At 39.5% G+C, this 21,455-nt stretch overlaps 1 protein-coding gene across 1 annotated transcript in view; it reads left to right on the top strand.

The window, feature by feature from the left end:
* LOC110310329 (oxygen-regulated protein 1) overlaps positions 1-21,455 on the top strand; it is a 268,949-nt gene that overhangs the window by 243,170 nt on the left and 4,324 nt on the right. Inside the window, exons 22-24 of the mRNA XM_029485010.1 lie at positions 92-246; positions 20,519-20,577; positions 20,892-20,936. Coding sequence (XP_029340870.1) covers positions 92-246; positions 20,519-20,577; positions 20,892-20,936 — 259 coding nt within the window. The remainder of the gene's footprint in view (positions 1-91; positions 247-20,518; positions 20,578-20,891; positions 20,937-21,455) is intronic.

Genomic DNA, 21,455 nt, shown 5'->3' with positions numbered 1-21,455 from the left:
GTGCTGTTCCTGGAAGCCTTCGGCTACTCTTATTGCCAGCATTTATCATTTGTTGGACTCTAGTTATTTCCATGGGGCTTTTCTCCAACAGATTGATGCATTTCAGATCGAAGCAGTGTCTCTAGGAAACCTACAGAAGGCGCTGTTGCACTGTGAGGCCAGTGACAAATCCCAATACTGGTACTGTGAGAAGATCATCGTCAAAGATCCAGGCAGCTCCTCAGAATCCATCTTCACCTGTGAAAGGTAATCTGTCTGCTCTTGATGTTCTTTAGGAGTGAACTGCTGCTGCTGCTGCTGCTGCTGCTGCTGCTGCTGCTGCTGCTGCTGCTGCTGCTGCTGAGCACTCGTGTTACTGTCAGGTCCTGTCCTTCGCTGGGGCTGCATCGTGGGCTACTCATTGATGGCTCAGTAAATCTTTCACTATCAATTTTATGCCTGATTTTCATGCTGTCTGCTTGATATGTCACAAAAGTGTCCAATGTTTAACCCTGGAAAGTATTATGTGAATAGTGAGAATGTTTGCTGAAATATTAGTATCTTTACTAAAGTTGTAGAGTTAAAGCAAGTCTATAAGGCAATGAAGGATGGAGTCTAAAGGGAACTTTCAGAGCAGAATATGTCATAGACAAAAATTTACATCCACAGTGTTCTTTCCTAGGTGCTGAAGGCAGCTCCTCCCATTCCTCACCTAGCACTGGTTTAAGCCTAGGGCCTGCTAAGAAATCCATACCACCTGGTTGTTTAAGGGGCAATTGTTTATGTAGGAGGCAGACTTGATCTTCAGATGTTTGCACAGACTTTCCACCTCAGAACTCCTGTCTCTTATGAGGCTATGCCAGTGCCTGGCAAATACAGAAGTGGATGCTCACAATCATCTATAGGATGGAACACAGGTCTCCCAGTGGAGGAACTAGAAAAAGCACTTAAGGAGCTGAAGGGGTCTGCAATCCTATAGGTGGAACAACAATATGAACTAACCAGTACCCCCAGAGTTTGTGTCTCTAGCTGCATTTTTAGCAGAAGTTGGTCTATTCGGCCATTATTGGGAAGAGAGGCCACTTGGTATTGCAATCTTTATATGCCCCAGTACAGGGGAACGCCAGGGCCAAGAAGTGGGAGTGGATGGGTAGGGGAGCAGGGCAGAGGGGAGGGTATAGGAAACTTTCGGGATAGCATTAGAAATGTAAATAAAGAAAATATCTAATAAAAAAATCAAAAAAGAAAAAAATGACATTATGTTAATTATTGTTTAGGGTCTCAGTTGCAGGCAACAGCCAGGCCCCAACTTGAAGAACATGATGGAACTTCTATATTGAGCCTCAAAGTATTGTAGACCCAGTGTGGGAATGTTGTGTATATGATTTGAAATGTCTTTTTTTTTGTGTGTGGTGCTAAGTATTGAATTTAGTGTTACTCTTGCTGTGACAAGCTCTCTACTGCTGGACTATGTTCACAGCCTCATCTTGAAATTTTGAATATTCAATGACCTGAGCTTTCCTACACAGAGGGCATCTGAATATTCAATGTCCTCTCTGTAACAGATAATCAGTAGAAATATAGCTAAACAGGCAAAATAAAACCCAAGGGGATGAGTTTGGTGACAAGTTCAGCTCTTAGAAATTTTCAACTTTGAGTACCAGCACAAAGGAGAGCCGAAATTAGGGAGGTGATGCAATAGTGAAGGCAATGGGTAAGTGAGGACAGGGCATAACAGAAGAGCAATGCAGAGGCAGCGGCAGCAGCAGGGAGCATGGCAGGCCTACCACTTTGGAACAATCATACACTTAGCTGAGTCGTGTTCATAAACATGGGAATTCATGTGGGAAAACAGAATTCCAGTGGAGGATTTGCCTCCATTCTGTTGGCTGGCAGGCACAACTGTGGGGCCATTTTCTTGCTTAAGAGATTGACAAAGAGGCCCAACTCACTGTGAGCAGTGTTCCCTCTGCACAGGTAGTCCTAGCTTGTACAAGAAAGCAGGCTGTGCAAGCCAGTAAGCAGCACTCTTCCACAGCCTCTGCTTCAACTCATTCCTCTGGCCTAATTCAATAATGATCCGTAAGCTGCAAGACAAATAGAACCTTCTTACCCAAGGTGTTTTTGATCAGTGTTTTATTTCAGCAGCAGAAACTATACTACATCAACCACCAAAGTAATCAGCATCACTTTGACTTCACTTGGACTTTTCTTTTCATATTTATCTTTGTTGTAACTTCGGTTTTGACCTTTAATATTTTATTAGGTAGTTTTTCCTCGTAAACTTTTGAGAAGAAAAAGAGGAAATATTCTAAAAGCTTTATTTTAATTACATCTCCACATTGGTAAATTTTCAGCAATTTTAATTGCCTAATAAAAAAACAAAGCTAAGCAAGGAAAACCAAACCAAAACAAAACAAAAACCTCAGAAACAACAAACAAACAAACAAAAAACAAGTTGTTTTGTTTGTTAGCAGCTTTACATTCCAACTTCACCCCCAAATGTTACCAATTTGCTCTTATAGCTATCTTTTGGCAAGATTTTGTGAAATAAGAGCATCTTTTATCACCTGAAAAGATTCTGCTGCACATTGCTTATGCCCCATGGAATGGGCCCATTTTACCTGGGCATGACTTTCTTCATTCCACGTCACAAGGAGTTCAGCCTTCAAGATCTTGTTCAGTCTTGACCTCTAGCATAATGTGGTCAACTAGAAGCCACAGGCCTTTCTGTGTGACAGAGACACATAGTACAGAAGACAGCCTGCCAAATCCACTGTTTCCAGACACTATAGGCAACCCTATCTTATGCCCCATATCTGATGACTAGTGAGTATTTCACTTGGCCCTCAATTTGTATTCTTCCTACACTCTGTCATATTAACCCTTGTGATTTCTTTCAAATGTGAAATCTCCTTACTTTTTGTTGTTTGCAATACTAAAATACCATCATCTGAAAGGAAGAGATAATTAGTGCTGAGTTAGAGCTAAAATAAGTTTACTGGCCACATATATAAAGCAACCAAATGTTGGTTAAAAGATATGTACCATACTGACATATCAAATGCCAGTGTTTGATGCCCTGCCCATTAAATCCTAATATTTGATGCTCAAAACAGAGTGGGGCCTGAAGAAATCATTGCTCATCCTTCCAGTAATCTGTTGAGGAAAACACTTCCAAGCACCTATGCCTTCCCATTCTCCAGATATAAACAGGTGGGAGAGAGTCTGCTTTCTTAGCTCTGAAAGAATCAGGAGCCTCAAAGAAGTAGAGAGTGACTCTGAAAATGGAACAATGCACAGCAGAAAGAGGTCATCCAGAAGACAGCAACAATAGCTTTTCTGTACTGTCAGCTTGGACATATGAAGGCTGGAAGGCTATACAGAGGATGGGAGTACCCAGCAGCTGCACAAGAAGTGCCCTGTACAAGGTCCTTATACTCCCAGAGTTAGCAGCTGGGTAGGGTGCACCTTGAGACGTTGTTTTTCTGGAATGTGGGGCACAATTTTTCATTAGACACATCACAAAAGGAAAAAGCAAGGTTATCTCAACCATGCTTCTTAAAGCTTGTTCAGAGAGCAAATCTTTGCATCACAACTGCATGTGGGTGAAGGACTGCCAGCTGCTCTCACCTGCTGAGAGCTTAGTTGGACGTAGACCAGAGCTCATGGTGACTATACCATAGATGGATGCTTCCTTTGGGTTTCTCAACAGTCTTACTTCCTTCCACACCCATAGTGCCTGTTTTGCTTTATTTCTATGCTGTAAGATACTATTTTCTGTCCTTTCTATGTAAAATAAAGACAAAAATACATACCATGGAATGTTTGCCATTTGTGCAGCTTTGGCCATGCAAGGTTTGGGACAACAACACCAAAGTCCTATTTAGAATGATTAAAACATTTGATCAACTTTTTGAATAAATTTCTATTTTCTTATTTATTATTTGTACTAGCTTCCTTCAACTGATGTAACAAATGGCTACAAAGCTGGTTCTTTTAATACAACAGGGATTTAGGCATTTCAGAGTTTGCTGAGCAATGGTACCCTTGAAGCCTTTGGGATTTTATGCCAACTGTCCTCTCCTGGCTGAGAGTGGTTGCTGATGATCCTCAGATCACAGCAGCATTACTCAGGAACCTAATGCCATTGTCAAATGAATTTTGCTAGTTGCAGTGTTTGTGTCTTTCTTATAACACACTAGTTATTGAACTAAGCCTGTCCTACTCCAATGAGAACGTAATGCATCTGCAGGGACCTGCTTCCAATATTGTGAGGTTTTCAATGCAGATTGTGTTTGGGAGGATTCTTGAATCCTCCAGGATGCTACTGGAGTGAATCTTGCAACACATTGTGCACTACAAGATCCAAGCTTTCTAAACTACCTAATTTCACACAGTAATATAAGTGATCCTGTTTATAATGATGAAACAATTAAAAATGAGTTAGTATCTGTATTTAATAGAAACATAGTGATTCATGATATGATTGTATTAACCTAATAAGCTTAAAGGTCTGCATTGCCAAGTCTCTGAGCCAGGGTCACCACCATCAGATGTGATGTCCTTACCTATTTCTAAGATGAGTTGTCATGAACTTGTATAAACAAGTTATTGAAAATAAAAACGCTACCTATGGGAAGAAGACACAGGGATTTCAAAGTTAAATGTAAGCAACTGATATTTATTTTAAGAACTAAATAGATTTTTCAAGACAGAACAGTAGTGCTTGCCTCTCCTCTTCAAAGCAACACTGTGGTCAGAGGCAGTGCAACACTCAGGTATACTAACTGAAGAACCTGGGTGCTTCTCAGGTTTAGTGCATAGTTAGTACCTTAAAAAATGTCTTTTCCTCAGTTCAACTCCTCCTTTCCATCCTACTGCTTACCTTCTTCATCTATACCTTTCTCTTTCTACTTCTCTTCCTGCTTCTTACCTTTTTCTTTTTGAGAAAGGTTAAAAACACACAGTCTGGGTAAAAGGAAAAGGAAAACAAAAGACATAAAGATGTTTGTACCTCAGATCAGACTAACCATCCTCAAATTCTAAATCCTTCTACAGTATAGTATGGTTTCTCTACTTTGGCCTCAATCCATATTTTCTTCTACAGCCCTCAGTGCCTTTTCTCTCTTATGTGTTTCTTTTAAAACAATTATATTATTATAAAATACTTGGAACTAAACAATATCCCACGCTGAAATGAATGAGACCCCAAGTCTGAACATGCCCATGAACTCACTCCTTGGTACCTTCTTACAGATTGCTTTAAAGAGTCAAAGGTCTCACTGAAAGGACTGTAGGCCCTCTGTTCAAATGAGGCCAGTCTGTACAGGGAGACTAATGTAGCCTTCCTTGCTTCCTCTGGGATTCATTGATGTTGAAGTTGCCCCCTACCACACAGAACCCTACTAGGCCCTGCAAATAGTACTCTCTGTTTTCTCTTTGGCCTCCAGTTTTCTCAGTTGGTGCAGCCTTTCTGTATTTGCCTACATGATGGCACTGGTGACTAAAGTCGACTTAGCATTCTCAGAAGCTGTGTAGCATCCTCCAGGGTGTTTTCTTTTATCATCACCTTTCACAGGACACACTCAGTTGATGCAACATCTAATGATGTACTTAACCAGTTTATCCGCCTACCTTACTTTATCTCACAATAGAATACTTCAAGATTGGCAGATGTCTTTGATTTTTTTTACATTCACTCCCTACCATGCTTTCTAGAATATAATATTGTACTCAAGACATGATTATCTTTAACAGAAATCATGGTAAATATTTGAAATTAGAATATAAAATTTTAAAGGTTTAATTATGTCTCAATCTTACTCATAAACAAAATGATCATTTAATTTTCATATTCAAGTACTAGTAATAAAGCCCAAGAGTAATTATTCAATTATCACAGGAATGTAAAAAGGGGAAATATAGAGTTTTACGCAAAGAACAATTATTTGTCTCAAGATAGTTTCATCTTGAAAACTAAAAATTGTCAGTTGACCTATGGTAAGACATTCTCCCATAATTACCTCTCCTCTGCTATGCTGTGCTTGAAGGGCCTTTGAGAACAGGTAAGGCTGCATCTTAGAGCAAGAAATTCTTGAGCCTCTGTAAACCTGATAATCAACCCCCAAATCCCTACCCATCCTCACCCACCCCTACACAGCCCTCACACCCCCCTACTGTAGTGATTTACAAAGCATTTCCCTTGCTCACTGACTCTGCAAGTTCTGAAGGTCATTTCAAGAAGATCACAGGAAATGCCTGTGCCTGCAGGAAATTGTAAACAAAGTCTTGTCCACAGGACAAAAACCATCATGGATGCTCTGGAAGTGTTTTCCAAATTAGTCAGCTTACAAGTAAGTCATAGACTCAGTCCTGTGGTGAGCAGGACAGGAAAGGACTCTGAAGCAATCCTTTGATGATGTAGACTTGTTTTGTACAAGTCCATTTAATAGGAGGACCTCACTCCCAGACTGCCTCTTTGTGTGGGGCTGTGGTGATGAGTTTCAAATGAATTGGCCAACCTTCTTGGCCATGGTCTTTTTAGTTTTAAAATTCTTATGAGTAAAGTACAGTTTGTACCATTCCTTAAACATTCTCCAGGTTACACTGGTCATTTCTCAAGAATTCATGTATAGTAGGTTATTTTTTCTCTTGTATTTTTATAAACTTCCATTTTTTTTATGTGCCAGGCAAGCAGCTCTCCATCCCATGAAGCCTTTCCCTGGCTTCTCACCAATAGTGAACTCATGTTTACTTTCTTTAAAACCATCAAATGTTAAAAAACAAATAAACAAAATCAATAATAACTACAACCAAAAACCCCTTAAGTATTTCACTTAGAGCTACATTCAGTATGTACCACACAGCATCACTGTCATTGTGAAAGTGTTTGTCTTAGATACCAGATGATAAGCTTCTTAAGGACAGGGCCTTAAGCATTTCATTTTAATTCTCAGCATGGTTTCTTGTACCAAGTGGGGATTTAGTTAATATTTCTGGAAAGAAAAAAAAATAAGAGAAGGCAGGGAGAAGAGGGTTAGCATCATGGAATTCTATGTGGAGAACCTTAGAGGTCCCATAATATTTATGTTAATTCTCTATCTTAGGAACAGCTTCAGGTGTCTCATTAAAAGTAATTTATGCATCTGCTTATTTTCAAAATAACTTATGGACAAATCATTTTCTTTTTCATTTCTGGAAATAAAAGGAAAAGATGAATAATATACTCTTTGAAAAGATGTAGATGTTTTGATGAAGTAAAGAAATTTAAAACACTCTTTTTATAGGGAGAAAACATAATAAAAATTATCAGGAGATAGTGAGCAATCATTTAATTACACTGACTTTTTTTCTGAAAGAAGCCAGTATTAATCATCCCTTGCTATTCTGAGCATGTATTTGGCTGCCACAAATTTCTGTGCTCTTCTTTGTCACTTTAAGCCATTCCTTGGTGAGAAGGTGACAAGAAGTGATGGTGGGAAACTGACAGAATGAGGTGTAGAGATGAATCTTGCTTATTTGTGGGTGGAGGTGGAATCATAGACTGAAGGATTTCTTCTCTCAATTCAATATTGGTAATCAGCTGCTCATTGAAAACACATTGAATGAAAAAATGAGATCAAAGGAGGAGGACATGATGAGTACCACTGAATCATGGATAAGTAGATATTTTATTATAGATATAAATGGAAGCCATCAGAGGAAAGAGTCTAGGAAGAAGCCTGCCAGAGGACAAACCAGACTGTGGGGGCTTGGGGGAAGGGAGAGCAAGAGAGGAGCCACCTACCAAGAGAGGTGGCTTGACCAGAGGAACAAGAGACTGATGTAGCTAAAAAGCTTGAGTTATATAGGGATTAGGTTGAGGGAAGAAAAGCAGATGCCCAGCCCCTAGGAGGGAGAGGTTATAGGACACGGGCAGGGTTAGAAGTGCTGGGAGGAGTCACAGGTACTGAGATTCCCTAGGTTTGGGATTTAAAATTCCAGCCTTTGATCCATAATGAAGCGACAGCTACTTTCTTCCATAGCTATGTCCTGCTTAAATTGGGGTGTTGCTGTCTGAAGGTGGGGCAGGAAGGTTGGGTAGCTAGTCAAAGGACAGGCTAGGGTGATCTCTGTTTTACTTGCTGCTCAGGTTCAGTGGAACAGCCTGGGGCTAGGGAAGTACAGTTTGTAGTCTTCAGTTGACTGGAAAGCAGTTGAAACAGATACAGACTAGTGACAGAAGGTCACTAGTTGAAGAGCTTAGGGAAAAATTTGTGTCTTGGATTTATGATTCAAAGTCCAGGCCCATACATAGTCCTGGTAGTTGGTAGAGCAGAGTCCCAAGACCAGGGGAGAGGAAGTTTATCCTCAGGAATAGGCAATAGGCATGGTAGCAAAAGCTCTTGACTGACAGGCATACATCTCTGGAGTCCAGTTGATCTTTAAGAGGTGGATCCAAGTCAATTCTTTCACGCTTACGTAATATTTTTGAGTTTACAAAAAATGATAAATGTTTTCAATATGTTAGCATTGTACTAAAATCCATATTGTAGAAAGAGCAGTGGGCTCAAGTCTTTGAGTCATAGTAAAAGCTTGGGAATCCCCAAAACTTGGGGAGAGGGTGTTAAAGGAATCTGTGAGTTTCCTTTTCAGAGTCTGGAAGCAAAGTAAACTGATGTTCTCAACTGAAGACCTAGGAAAGTGAGGCTTGAGGTGTGAGGCATGAATAAAATGTAGCTATAGTTGGTTTGTTTGCCAACAAAACTAGCTACTTTGCTCTCTCAACTCTATTAGGATCTGAGCAGGATAAATTACAGCAGGAACTATAATCCAAATGTTCTATATATCAATTAAAATAATAAGAGAACTTTAGCTTGATGGTTAACATAGGCTCCCATGCTTTCCATGGCTTAGTTGGGGGCAGAGGTCATAGGTCTTTACCTGTCATATAGGACAATATTTAATCATTAGCTGTCACATAGAGAAGAACTGGCCTTAAGCTGCCAGCCCCAGATCTCAAGAGATTTTCCTTTGAGAAGGAACTTGGGAAAATGAACCTACCTTGTCCAGCAGAGTAGGGCAACCTACCCAAATGTGTTCTCAGTTTGGGTAGAGCCCTAGCAGCAGGCAAGGCATTGAACAATTCTTTTCCCAGTGGGTAGCATTACCACAATTCAGGTGACATCTTCTTTGGACACTTTAGGGTCAGCTGTAGGAGCTGGCAATTCTGTCTAGCATAGGGAAATTTTTTTTGTTAAACATTTTAAATGCTATAAACTCTGAAGAGTTTAAAGACTATTATCTGTTAAGTATACATGATTTTAAATAAACTATACTCTTTTGTTGTTGTTGTTGTTGTTACTTGAGTTAGGCTTAACCTTGACAACACATATAGGAGGCTAAATAAAGCTTGTTACTAAATAAATTATATCTATATTTAGTATGGCTATGAGCATAGCTCTGAGAACACTAGAAAAGTGACAATTTGATCTGTTCCTGAAGCTGATCCTCTGCCACAGAGGTCCAAAGCCAAATAGTGCTAGGAGAGAGCTAGCCTCCCAGGAGTTCAGACAAGTTTGTAAGTGAAGGTAGGACCATCACTGATGCTCAAAGGAACCTACAAGGAATCCTCAGAATACAGGAACCGAGGAGCTGCCTGGAATAAGAGTCTTCTGCTTTCTGTCTGTGCCCAAAGCTGAGCATGTGCCACAGAACTACACACTCAAATACTGCCAAGAGAGAGTTGGTCTCCCAGGAGTGCCTACATACCTGCAAGCACAGGTAAGACCATCACTTCTTCTCAAATTCTGGCCCAAGAGAAACTCTCCCAGAGCCATCAGGACATAGGTACCAAGGATCAGCTGGGGACAGGATCCTTCTGGTTTCTGTCTGCACCCCAGGGCTGACCCTGTACTATAGCTCTCCATATCTAAATTCCTCCCAGAGAAAACTGGTCTACCAGGAATAGTGACACACAGACTTGCAGGACAGACAAGCCATAGTCAGAGACAGCAAGAGCAGCTAACCCCAGAGATAACCAGATGGTAAAAGGCAAGTACAAGAACATAAGCAACAGAAACCAAGGCTACTTGGCATTATCAGAACCCAGTTCTTCCACCACAGTAAGCCCCGGTTACCCCAACACACCAGAAAAGCAAGACTCTGATTTAAAAATCACATCTCATCATGATGATAAAGAACTTTAAGAAGGAGAGAAATAACTCCCATAAAGAAATACAAGAGAACACAGGTAAACAAGTAGAAGCCCTTACAGAGGAAACATAAAAATTGTTTAAAGAATTAAAGAAAACACAACCAAACTGGTGAAGGAACTGAGCAAAACCCTCCAGGATATAAAAATGGAAATAGAAACGATAAAGAAATCACAAAGGGACACAACACTGGAGAGAGAAAAGCTAGGAAAGAGATCAGGAGTCAGAGATGCAAGAATAATCAACAGTATACACTAGCAGTTTAACTGCACACCTGAAAGCTCTAGATTTAAAAGAAGCAAATACACCCAAGAAGAGTAGACAGCAGGAAATAATCAAACTCAGGACTAAAATCAACCAAGTAGAAACAAAAAGAACTATATAAAGAATCAACCAAACCAGGAGCTGGTTCTTTGTGAAAATCAACAAGATAGTTAAACACTTAGCCAGACTAACCAGATACAGAGACAGTATCCAAATTAAGAATATCAGAAATGAAAAGGAAGACATAATATCCAAAGTTTGGAAATTCAAAAAATCATCAGATCCTACTATAAAAGCCTATAGTCAATCAACTAGAAAATCTTGATGAAATGGACAGTTTTCTAGAAAGATACCAAATGCCAAAGTTAAATCAGAATCAGATAAATGATCTAAACAGTCCCATAACCCCTAAAGAAATAGAAGCAGTCATAAAAAGTCTCCCAACAACAACAACATCAACAACAACAACAAAATCCCAAAACGAACGAACAAACAAACAAACAAACCCGGGATCAGATGGTTTTAGTGTAGTATTCTATCAGACCTTCAAAGCAGACTTAATACCAATATTCTTCAAACTATTCTACAAAATTGATACAGAAACAAAACTACCCAATTCATTGTATGAAGCCACAATTATGCTGATACCAAACCCCACAAAGACCAAAGAAAGAAAGAAAGGGAATTTCAGATCAATTTCCCTTTCGAATATCAATGCAAAAATACTCAATAAAATTTTTGCCAACCCAATCCAAGAACACATCAAAGCGATCATTAACCATAATCAAATAGGCTTCATTCCAGGGATGCAGGGATAGTTCAATATACAGAAATTCATCAATGTAGTCCACTACATAAACAAACTCAAAGGAAAAAAAACCACATGATCATTTCATTAAATGATGAAAAATCATTTAACAAAATTCCACATCCTTTCATGTTAAAAGTTTTGGAAAGATCAGGAATTCAAGGCCCATACCTAAACATGGTAAATGCAATATACAGCAAACCAGTAGCCAACATCAAACTAAATGGAGAGAGACATGCAATCTCACTAAAATCAGGGATGAGACTAGCTTACCCACTCTCTCCCTATTTATTCAATATAGTACTTGAAGTCCTGGCTAGAACAATTAGACAACAAAAAGAGGTAAAAAGGATACAACTTGGAAAGGGAGAATTCTAACAATCACTATTTGTAGATGATATGATAGTATACTTAAGAGACACCAAAAATTCTAATAGAGTATTCCTATAGCTGATAAACAACTTCAGCTAAGTGGCCCGATATAAATTTAACTCAAATAAATCAGTAGCCTTCGTATACTCAAAGGATGAACAGGCTGAGAAAGAAATTGTGGAAACAAAACCCTTCACATAGTCACAAACAATATAATGTAGCTTGGTGTGACTCTAACCAAACAAGTGAAAGATCTGCATAACAAGAACTTCGAGTCTCTGAAGAAAGAAGTAGAAGACCTCAGAAGTTGGAAAGATCTCCCATACTCATGGATTGGCAGGATTAATATAGTAAAAATGGCCATCTTGCCAAAAACAACCTACAGATTTAATCAAAATTCCAAATCAATTCTTCATAGAGTTAGAAAAAGCAATTCTCAAATTCACCTGGAATAAAAAAAAAAAAAACAAACCCCTCATGTAACAAGTCATGATAGTGAAAACTACTCTCAAAAGTAAAAGAACTTCTGGGGGAATCTGCATTTCAGACCTCAAGATATGCTACAGAGCAATAGTGACAGGCAGATAGATCAATGGAATAGAATTGAAGACCCAGAAATGAATCCATACACCTATGGTCACTTGATCTTTGTCAAAAGCGTTAAACCATCCAGTGGAAAAAATACAGCATTTTCAACAAATGGTGCTGGTTTAACTGTCAGTTAACATGCAAGAAGATTGCAAATAGAACCATTCTCTTCTCCTTGTACAAAGCTCAAGTCCAGGTTGATCAAGGACCTCAACATAAAATCAGATACACTGAAACGAACAGAAAAGAAAGTGTGGAAGGTCCTTGAGAACATAGGCACAGGGGAAACTTTCCTGAACAGAACACCAATAGCTTATGCTCTAAGATCAAGAATTGACAAATGGGACCTCATAAAATTACAAAGCTTCTGTAAGGCAAAGGACACTGTTAATAGGACAAAATGGCAACCAACAAATTGGGAAAAGATCTTTACCTATGCTACATCTAATAGAAAGCTAATCTAATATCCAGTATATACAAAGAACTCAAGAAGTTAGATTCCAGAGAAGCAGAAAACCCTATTAAAAGTGGGGTACAGAGCTAAACAAAAAATTCTCAACTGAGGAATACTGAGTGGCTGAGAAACACCTAAAGAAATGTTCAATATCCTTAGCCATCACAGAAATGCAAATCAAAACAACCCTAAAATTTCCCCTCACACCAGTAAGAATGGCTAAGATCAAAACTCAGGTGACAGCAGATGCTGATGAGGATGTGGAGAAAGAGTAACACTCCTCCACTGCTGGTGGGATTGCAAGCTGGTGCAACTACTCTGGAAATCTGTTTGGTGGTTCCTCAGAAAAGTGAATATAGTACTACCGGTGGACCCAGTTATATCACTCCTGGGCATATACCCAGAAGATGCTCCAACATGTAATAAGGACACATGCTCCACTGTATTCATAGCAACCTTATTTATAATAGTCAGAAGCTGGAAAGAACCCAGATGTCCCTCAACAGAAGAATGGATACAGGAAATGTGGTGCATTTACACAATGGAGTACTACTCAGCTACTAAAAACTATGAATTTATCAAATTCTTAGGCAAATGGATGGAACTAGAAAATATCCTGAGTGAGGTAACCGAATCACAAAAGAACATGCACGGTATGCACTCACGGATAAGTGGATATTAGCAGAGAAGCTCAGAATATCCAAGATACAGATCATAGGCCAAATGAAGCTCATGAAGAAGGAAGTCCAAAGTATGGATACTTCGGTCCTTCTTAGAAAGAAGAACAAAATACCCATGGGAGGAGATACAGAGATAAAGTGTGGAGCAGAGACTGAAGGAAAGATTATCTAGAGACTGCCCCACCTGAGGATCATTCCCATATACAGTCAAACCCAAACACTATTGTGGATACCAACAAGTGCTTGTTGACAGTTGTCTCCTGAGAGTTTCTTCCAGTGCTTGACAAATATAGAGGTGGATGTTCCCAGGAAACCATTGGACTGAGCACAAGATCTTCAATGGAGGACCCACAGAAAGGACCAAAGGAACTGAAGGAGCTTGCATCCCTATAGGAGAAGTAACAACAATATGAACCAATCAGTACCCCCTCCCCCAGAGCTCTCAGGGACTAAACCACCAACCAAAGAGTACACATGGAGGGATCCACGGCTCCAGCTGCATATGTAGCAGAGGATAGTCTTGTTTAGACATCAGTGGGAGGAGAGGTCCTTGGTCCTAAGAAGGCTCCATGCCCCAGTGTAGGGGAATGCCAGGACAGGAAAGCAGGAGAATGTGGGTTGATGAGCAGGGGGCTGGGATGGGGTAGGGGGTTTTCAGAGTGGAAACCAGGAAAGTGGATAACATTTGAAATGTAAATAAATAAAATATCTAATAAAATTAAAATAAAAGAAACTTGAAATATGAAAAAATAAAATTGACAATTTATAAGCATAAATTGCCTGTTTTAATTATCTTTAACAGTTTATAAGTTACTAACTTTCATAATGTTAAGATTTTACAGCTTTGTCCTTATTAAGTTTGGGCCTTAAAATTTTTGAGTTGAAGATCTTTTAGCATCAAACTAAAACTTTAGACATATATCTTTAGGACAGTTTTTGGTAATATGAGTAAGCCTTAGAAATTTATTCTGGCATTGAACATTGTTGGCAAGGACATAAGTGGTTAGACATAAATCTGTAAGTCAATTTCTGTTAAATTGAGTTGGCCTTTATAATCTTAAGAATTTATAAATCTTGATTATATTTAATCGATCCTAATCCGAGTATTTGGAGACTTGTTATTGTCTCCTTAAACTAAAAGGGCATATGATCATAAGAAGAGGTCTCAGCAGGACTAAGAAGTTTTATAATTGGCACTTTAGTTGCTGTAAATCACAGTGTTATCTTAACCAGCATGGTGGTGAAATTTTATGGCATATACCCCTTAAATTTAGAAAAGATGGCTACCAGTCACACGGTTGCTTCCATCTTGATGAAGTTATCAACCAAAATGGAGGCAAGTCACATGGTTGCTATTTAAAATATTTATTTTCCTAGTGGATCTATTTTTAAACAAGAGTTGAATCCAAGTTACATATACATTAAGTAAATCTATTTTTCTAAAGAAGTGATGAGTCACATATGACAATTTAAGATTCAACTTTTTGTTACAAGTTTTAAGCTTTTTGTTACAGAGTTTACAATTATTTAATGATACCCAATGAACTTATAAATACTGAGATAAAAAGTGTTTACACAATAGTATTAAAAGATTTTTTGAGAACAGAGCACTGAGAAATGAAAGAGATAAAAGATTTAAGAATGGGAAATTGTAAAATTCTAGAGATAACAGACTTTGGGATCATGTGCTTATGTAGTAGTAGAAGTTCTTAAAATCTACAGGAATTTAGAACAGGAATTTAATGTGCCATCTTTGGCCACTGAGGCCAAGCTGTTTACAGTAAGGCAGCAAGTCTTTAATATAATTTCTGAGGTAGAGGTAGGAATCGAGTCTGATGCGAAAGGAGGAAGGGTTCAGAACAAACCCCACTATAGGGAGGGTTCCAATAGGCTCCAGGAGGGAGCTGAGGGACATAGAAAAGTGTAGCCATGAGGAACAAGGAGGAACAAGCAGGAACTCCACCCAAGGGAGAGATCCATTATGATAGAGGCCAGAAGTGCATAAAGAAGCTACAGACTTAGTATGTAGAGAGTTGCCTGTGCAGTGAAGCCCTGGTGGACCTAGTAGGCAGATGTCTATGTGGTGGGCACTCCAGAGGGTATAGCAAGGTTCAGAAACCAGAGAGAGGCCCAGGTGATTGCCACCTTGGAGACCTTGCAGGCTCCAGGAGCCAGAGAGAGGACAATTACTGAGTAGGCGAGTAGAGAAGGAAGGTTAAAATGGTGGAAGGAAGAAGGAGCTGAAGAATGAAGCAATAACAGCTCATATGTTTTAGGGTAGTACCAACCAAATGCTTTCTATTTTCATCATGAAGATAGAGAAACTTTAGTTTTGTATTTTTGTTGAAGCCAGTGTAAAAGTACTCAATAGTAATTGGGGGAGGGGTGATATATATTCACTTGCTAGTGCATAGATGCTATGTGCAGTAACCTGGGTAAGCAAACTTGGGCAGATCAACTATACTCTACTCCCTTTCTATCTTTTCCACAAAGCCCAGTTCTCCAGCACTCCTGTTTGAGCCTTTGGGGAACCTTCTTTACCTAATACAGAAATCTGTTTCATAAGCTTTACCTCCAAGCCCTAGTTAGTTAACTTTGTGGTTTTAATTGTTTTATGTATTAACCAAAGTGTGCACTGAGGGGCTTAGCTACATGCCTAGACAGGCCTTCAGAAGCACACATATGAAAGAATAGAGACCCTTGGTCGTATTCAGACATACACATATGAAAAAGAGAAGTGTGTACTACAGACAGATCATTTAGGGCACTACAATCTGTTTGGCTGTCTTCACGAGCAGACTCTGGAGGGAAGGATTGGTGGTAAGGTAAAACTGAGAGAGACTGATAGTAGAGTCCACTTAACACCCTTCTTCCAGCCTTTCTTCTACTGTAAGGTTTCCTGTTCCCATACTGTTGTGTTACAGCTGCATTTTGGTCTCTTATTTTCAACCAGCCTCAGCAATACTGTGGAGCTTCTCTGTGAGTGATTATGATCACTCTTTCTGGATCTATTAGGCCAAGCTCTTAAGAAAGACTACTTGACTGACTAAGCCAGATGTCTCATTGTCCTGCCATCATCAAAACACAAGGTCTTCCTCTTCATAGCGTGTCTTGAGAAAGGATGTGTTTCGCCCTGAGTATATTTGCTATAACGTCAACTAAGAATGAGCACTGTCCTTGGCAATGAGACTCAAGAGTAATGATTAACACTTCTTACTCATTCATCACTTTCTGTGATTGTGATTAATTAATACATGTTTAACTCCATTTTACCATTTTATAGGTGTATTATCTTCCTTAATGATGAGGAAACTGAGGTTTAGGGAGGTCCAAGTCCTACCCTAGCTCCCCTTTCCCCCTTGTGTGTATGTGTGTGTGTTTGTGTGTATGTGTGTATGTGTTTGTGTTTGTGTGTGTGTGTGTGAGAGAGAGAGAGAGAGAAAGAGAGAGAGAGACAGAGACAGAGACAGAGAGAGACAAAGAGAGAGACAGAGAGAGACAGAGAGACAGAGAGACAGAGAGACAGAGACAGAGAGTTTTAAGAAAGAAAGTCTCGTGGGGTCCTGGCTTTGTATGTACTGTGTATCTGAAGATTTGCCTTTATCTGCTGAATTGAATGATGGCATTATAACTTTCACCACAGGTTCAGCTTATGGGTGTGTATAAATAGTCTGCGAAATAGGTCTCTTCCCTAGCCCTGATTTATGTATAAATGTTTTTTGTTTGTTTGTTTGTTTGTTTGTTTTGTTTGAAGCAGGAACTCATGCAGCTCAGGCTTCAAACTCACAATTCTCCTATCTCTGTCTCCTGAGTAATGGAATGGTAATGGGCTTGCTACACCTAATAGTTCAAATTTATTATGGAGACAGTCTTTCTGGAAAATGGAGGCACAGTAATTAAAGCCCATTTTATTAATCAAGATTGCATAATTGCAGGAAAACAAAAAGTATAACATATGGCATATGTGTTATTAGATTACAGCAGAGAAAGACTATGCACAATGTGAGTTGCAGCAATCAGAAAATGAAATCTCTTTTAGCTTTATTAAATGGAGACATAAGTGATCCTGACAGCTGACTAGGACTGTACACACTAACAATTCATCTTACAGCTGTTCATCTGGCTATTTCAATGCTAGTGTAGTGAATTGGCCCTGTAGCTCTGGCTCTTGATAGTCTCAGATCCCCACACAAGTACCCTACAGCCTCTATTATCCTGTATACCAGTCTCACTCATAAACTCATGAAGCCAGCCCATCACATGCTCTTTGTAACTGTTGGTATCTTACTCTGTGGCCATTCCTGCCCTCTCCAGTGCCTATAAGGAAACTGCTTATTATTCACTCTTCAGTTCAGTGTTGATTCTTTGTTGAAATATTTTGGCTCATTTTTGTGTACCTTTCATCTCTGCTATTCAGGGTTGGTTATATTCTTTACAGTAAAGAGAGAAAAGGAGACTAGATAGTGCTGATGTATTTCCTATCACATTTACCACAATTTGTCATGCATGTTATTTTTAAATTTCTCTGATAGTGGGAGCTCTGGGTCAGAATCCATATTTTGGCTGCTTTTATAGCCCCAGTATTTATCAAACTTTCTAGCTCTTTACTGAGTTGACAGATAGATAAATGGGAAAAAAATGGATATTCATTTGAAAACAGAGTAGTAGTAACTGTGGTTTGGGGTGGGTGGGGGAATATAACCATGACATTTCTACTTAAGAGCACATGAAATCCTTCCAATGGCTTTTTCATTTCCGGTTGACAACAGTTCTATAAATGAGGCAGATCATTTAGTCAGCAAAACTAAGTCCCCAAAATGCAAAAATCAGTAAAGAAAAAGTTGATTTTTTGAGTCTAGTGTTGGGATCCAGGCTGATCCAAGGCTTTCCTGAGATCCTGGTGTTTGGAGAAAGCCAGTTCTTTGCTAAAATCAAGAATATTTGGCTGAGTCATTAATGGCCGGGGTTAGGGCTTTGGGGTGGGGAGCTGTAGATTTAGACACGGAAAATCAACTTTTTCTCCCTAAAGGCTTATGATTATGTGTTCTGTCTGTGTCACATGAGGTATCCTACATTCGCTTTGTGCAACATTGTTTGATTAGCTTTGGCTGACCTGATCCCAATGTCACTATATGATTGTTTTCTGCTTACTGTGTTCCATTTTCCCCTGCAAAAGTATATATAAGATTCTGTGATTTTTAAAAAATATTTATTTATTTTATGCATATGAGTACTCTATGTACATGTATACCTAAGTGCCAGAAGAGGGCATCAGATTCCATTGCAGATGGTTGTGGGCCACTATAAGGTTGCTGGGAATTAAACTCAAGATGTACAGAAGAGCAGCCAGTGCTCTTAACCACTGAGCCATCTCTACAGCAGATTCTGTGATTCTTAATAACCTTGCTTGACATTAAGACAGAGCTTTTGAAAGACTTCCTGAGTCCTACATTCCTTATTTCTGATATCTTAGTCCTCTCCATTAGGATGCTGACACTGAAAAATGACCTGCCGGTTCAGGTCAAACTGGTTTTGACATTGTTCTTCAGCAGAAAGCTTGTGACACAGAAGTCTGGTTATCTTGGGGAATCTGCTAACATGCATATTACTTTATGTACATTCTCCAATGTGGTTATAGTTTCAATGTGTTTTAAGGTAATATAATTTAATCATCAAGGGAAAAATTTTACATCAAGGCATGTGACAAGTCATACTTCCACAGAGGAAAAATTTAAATGGTGACATTTCATTTTTCTGTGAAAAGTTTCCTCAGGCAGTGAGTGGGTTACACTTCTTAGGGTTCTAGTTTGGCCCAGCACAACTTGCTGCAGTTCCTGTGGGGTTCACTCAGAGCTCGGGATTGAAGCTGAGATGCCCAGATCAGGGACATTTTATTCTATGAGCTATAGCTACAACATAAACACAATGAGGACTGAATGAAAAGAATAACTAAAAAAGGAAAAACATGACTGCTCCTAGGAATGGTGAAGGAATAGGTTTATTGTAGCTAAAAGGGAAAGAATAGGCAAAGACAAACAGACATCTGAGAGAGTCTAGAGTGAACATGGCCTTTAGTCAGGCCATGTGAAGAGAGGAGGAAGGGAAGGGGGAAGAGGATTTACCAACCAAGAGGGTGGCCTGGACCAAGAGATTGGTCAAAAGGCTGGCCAAGAGACTGGCATTGCCAAAATGGCTGTTATATAAGGACCAAAGGAGCTGTGGGGAAGGAATCCCAACCTGATACCTGGGATAGAGTGTTTAGGGGAGGGGGAGGGGTATGACAACCAGGAGGCCCCTGTAACAAGTACAGACTGAGGGATGCTGGGAGAACCTGGTGGCCAGGGTTTTCTTTGATATGTTAATGAACACCTCAGTCATTTGCTCCTGGTTAGAGACCTAAAAATGAGGATATAATATGCTGGATTGCTCTTGGTAATTACACACACACACACACTTGTGTGTGTGTGTGTGTGTAGTTAACTTTCAGTGTACAGAAAAGAAGCAAATTAAACTGATTATAAAAAGCAAGAAAGACCAGTAGTCTCAACTAACCTGGATCCCCAAGATCTCTCAGACACTGAGCCACCAAACAGGCAGGATACATGAGCTGTATTGTTTCTGTCTAAAAGAACTGCAGAGACAAAATGGAGAAGAGACTGAAGACAGGAATCTATAATGGCTGTCCTTTGAGAGCCTTTAATTGCAGCTGACTGAGATATATGCAGATACTTACACCCAACCATTGAACTGAAGTCAGGAACCCCTATGGTTGAATTGGGGGAAGGTTTGAAGAAGCTGAAGGGGAGGGTGACTCGATAGGAAGAGCAGCAGTCTCAACTAACCTGGATCCCAGGGAGTTTCCAGAGACTGAGCCACCAACTAGGCAGCATTTACAGGCTGTACTGAACCTCCTCTCCCACCAGCACATATATAGCAGAGGTCTGCTTGGTCTGGCCTCAGTGGGAGAAGATGCAGCTAATCTTAGATTGACTTGAGGACCCAGGGAAGTGGGGAAGTCTGTTGTGGGGGCCCACCCTCTCGGAGGCCAGAGGAAGGAGGAGTGGGATGAAGAGCACTAGGAGGGGAGAATGGAAAGTGGGCAATGGCTAGAATTCGGGAAAAAAACACAAGAAAGTGAATTTTCTTATTTTCTTCTCCTGTTTTCCGTTTTCGTCAGGTGGATTCCCTTCATGTCCCAAGGCTTAATGCATTCAGAAATTGAACTTTATTGTCAAGGTGAGGATTAAGGCAACTCTCAGTGGAAGAAAGTGCAAGATGATTTTGTTACAACCAAACATCATGGAAGATAACCTCCCATGATGTCCCAGAATGTCCTCATTGCTAATGTGACATGGACAGCTATCTCTTACAGAGAATATACAAATATTTGGAAGTGTGTCTTGGTGATGTTGTATACCCTACTCAGCATAAGGAATCAGCTGATGGATTTATCACTGTTAAGGAATTAAATTCACACTCCTTGTTGTTCTCATTTATAATGCCACTAAACAGAGCTAATATTCACTTCACTTTTACTTTTACTTTTACAGAAATGCAAATAAATCATCCACCTAAAATCCAAGAGGAAGCAAATGGTAAATGGACTTGTCATCTTCTAATCCTCTAGAGTAATTTCTTAATATTTCCAGATTTCCTGCTTTGCACATTTTATGTGGCACATTACTATTAAGTTTAAACAATTGATTAAAAGTATTGTAGGCATGTTCAAGAAAAAAAAACATGAAATTTGAAATACATCTAAAAAGTTGCCAAGAACAACTTCTGTTCCTCCTATCATTAACAAATATACATGAGAAGCAATTACTTTCAAAAGGCTTTTGTATGTTTTCTCTTTTCTAAATACTATTAGTATGTGTTATTTATACAAGATAGTGGCTTTCATCATGACATTCCTGATTATATTCATCCCTTACTTTCTTTTGTCTCCATATCATTTTTTCTGGCTTACCTTCCCCAAGTCACTCCCTTTCTACACTCATGTCTGTTTGTTTTAAATGTAGATTCTCCTTCCTTCCTTCCTTCCTTCCTTCCTTCCTTCCTTCCTTCCTTCCTTCCTTCCTTCCTTCCTTCCTTCCTTCCTTTCTTTCTTTCTT

The sequence above is a fragment of the Mus caroli genome, chromosome 1, assembly GCF_900094665.2.
Source record: "Mus caroli chromosome 1, CAROLI_EIJ_v1.1, whole genome shotgun sequence".
In the NCBI taxonomy this organism is placed as follows: domain Eukaryota; kingdom Metazoa; phylum Chordata; class Mammalia; order Rodentia; family Muridae; genus Mus; species Mus caroli.
Note: the sequence above shows the minus strand (reverse complement) of the source record. Positions and strands in the feature narration are given on the sequence as shown.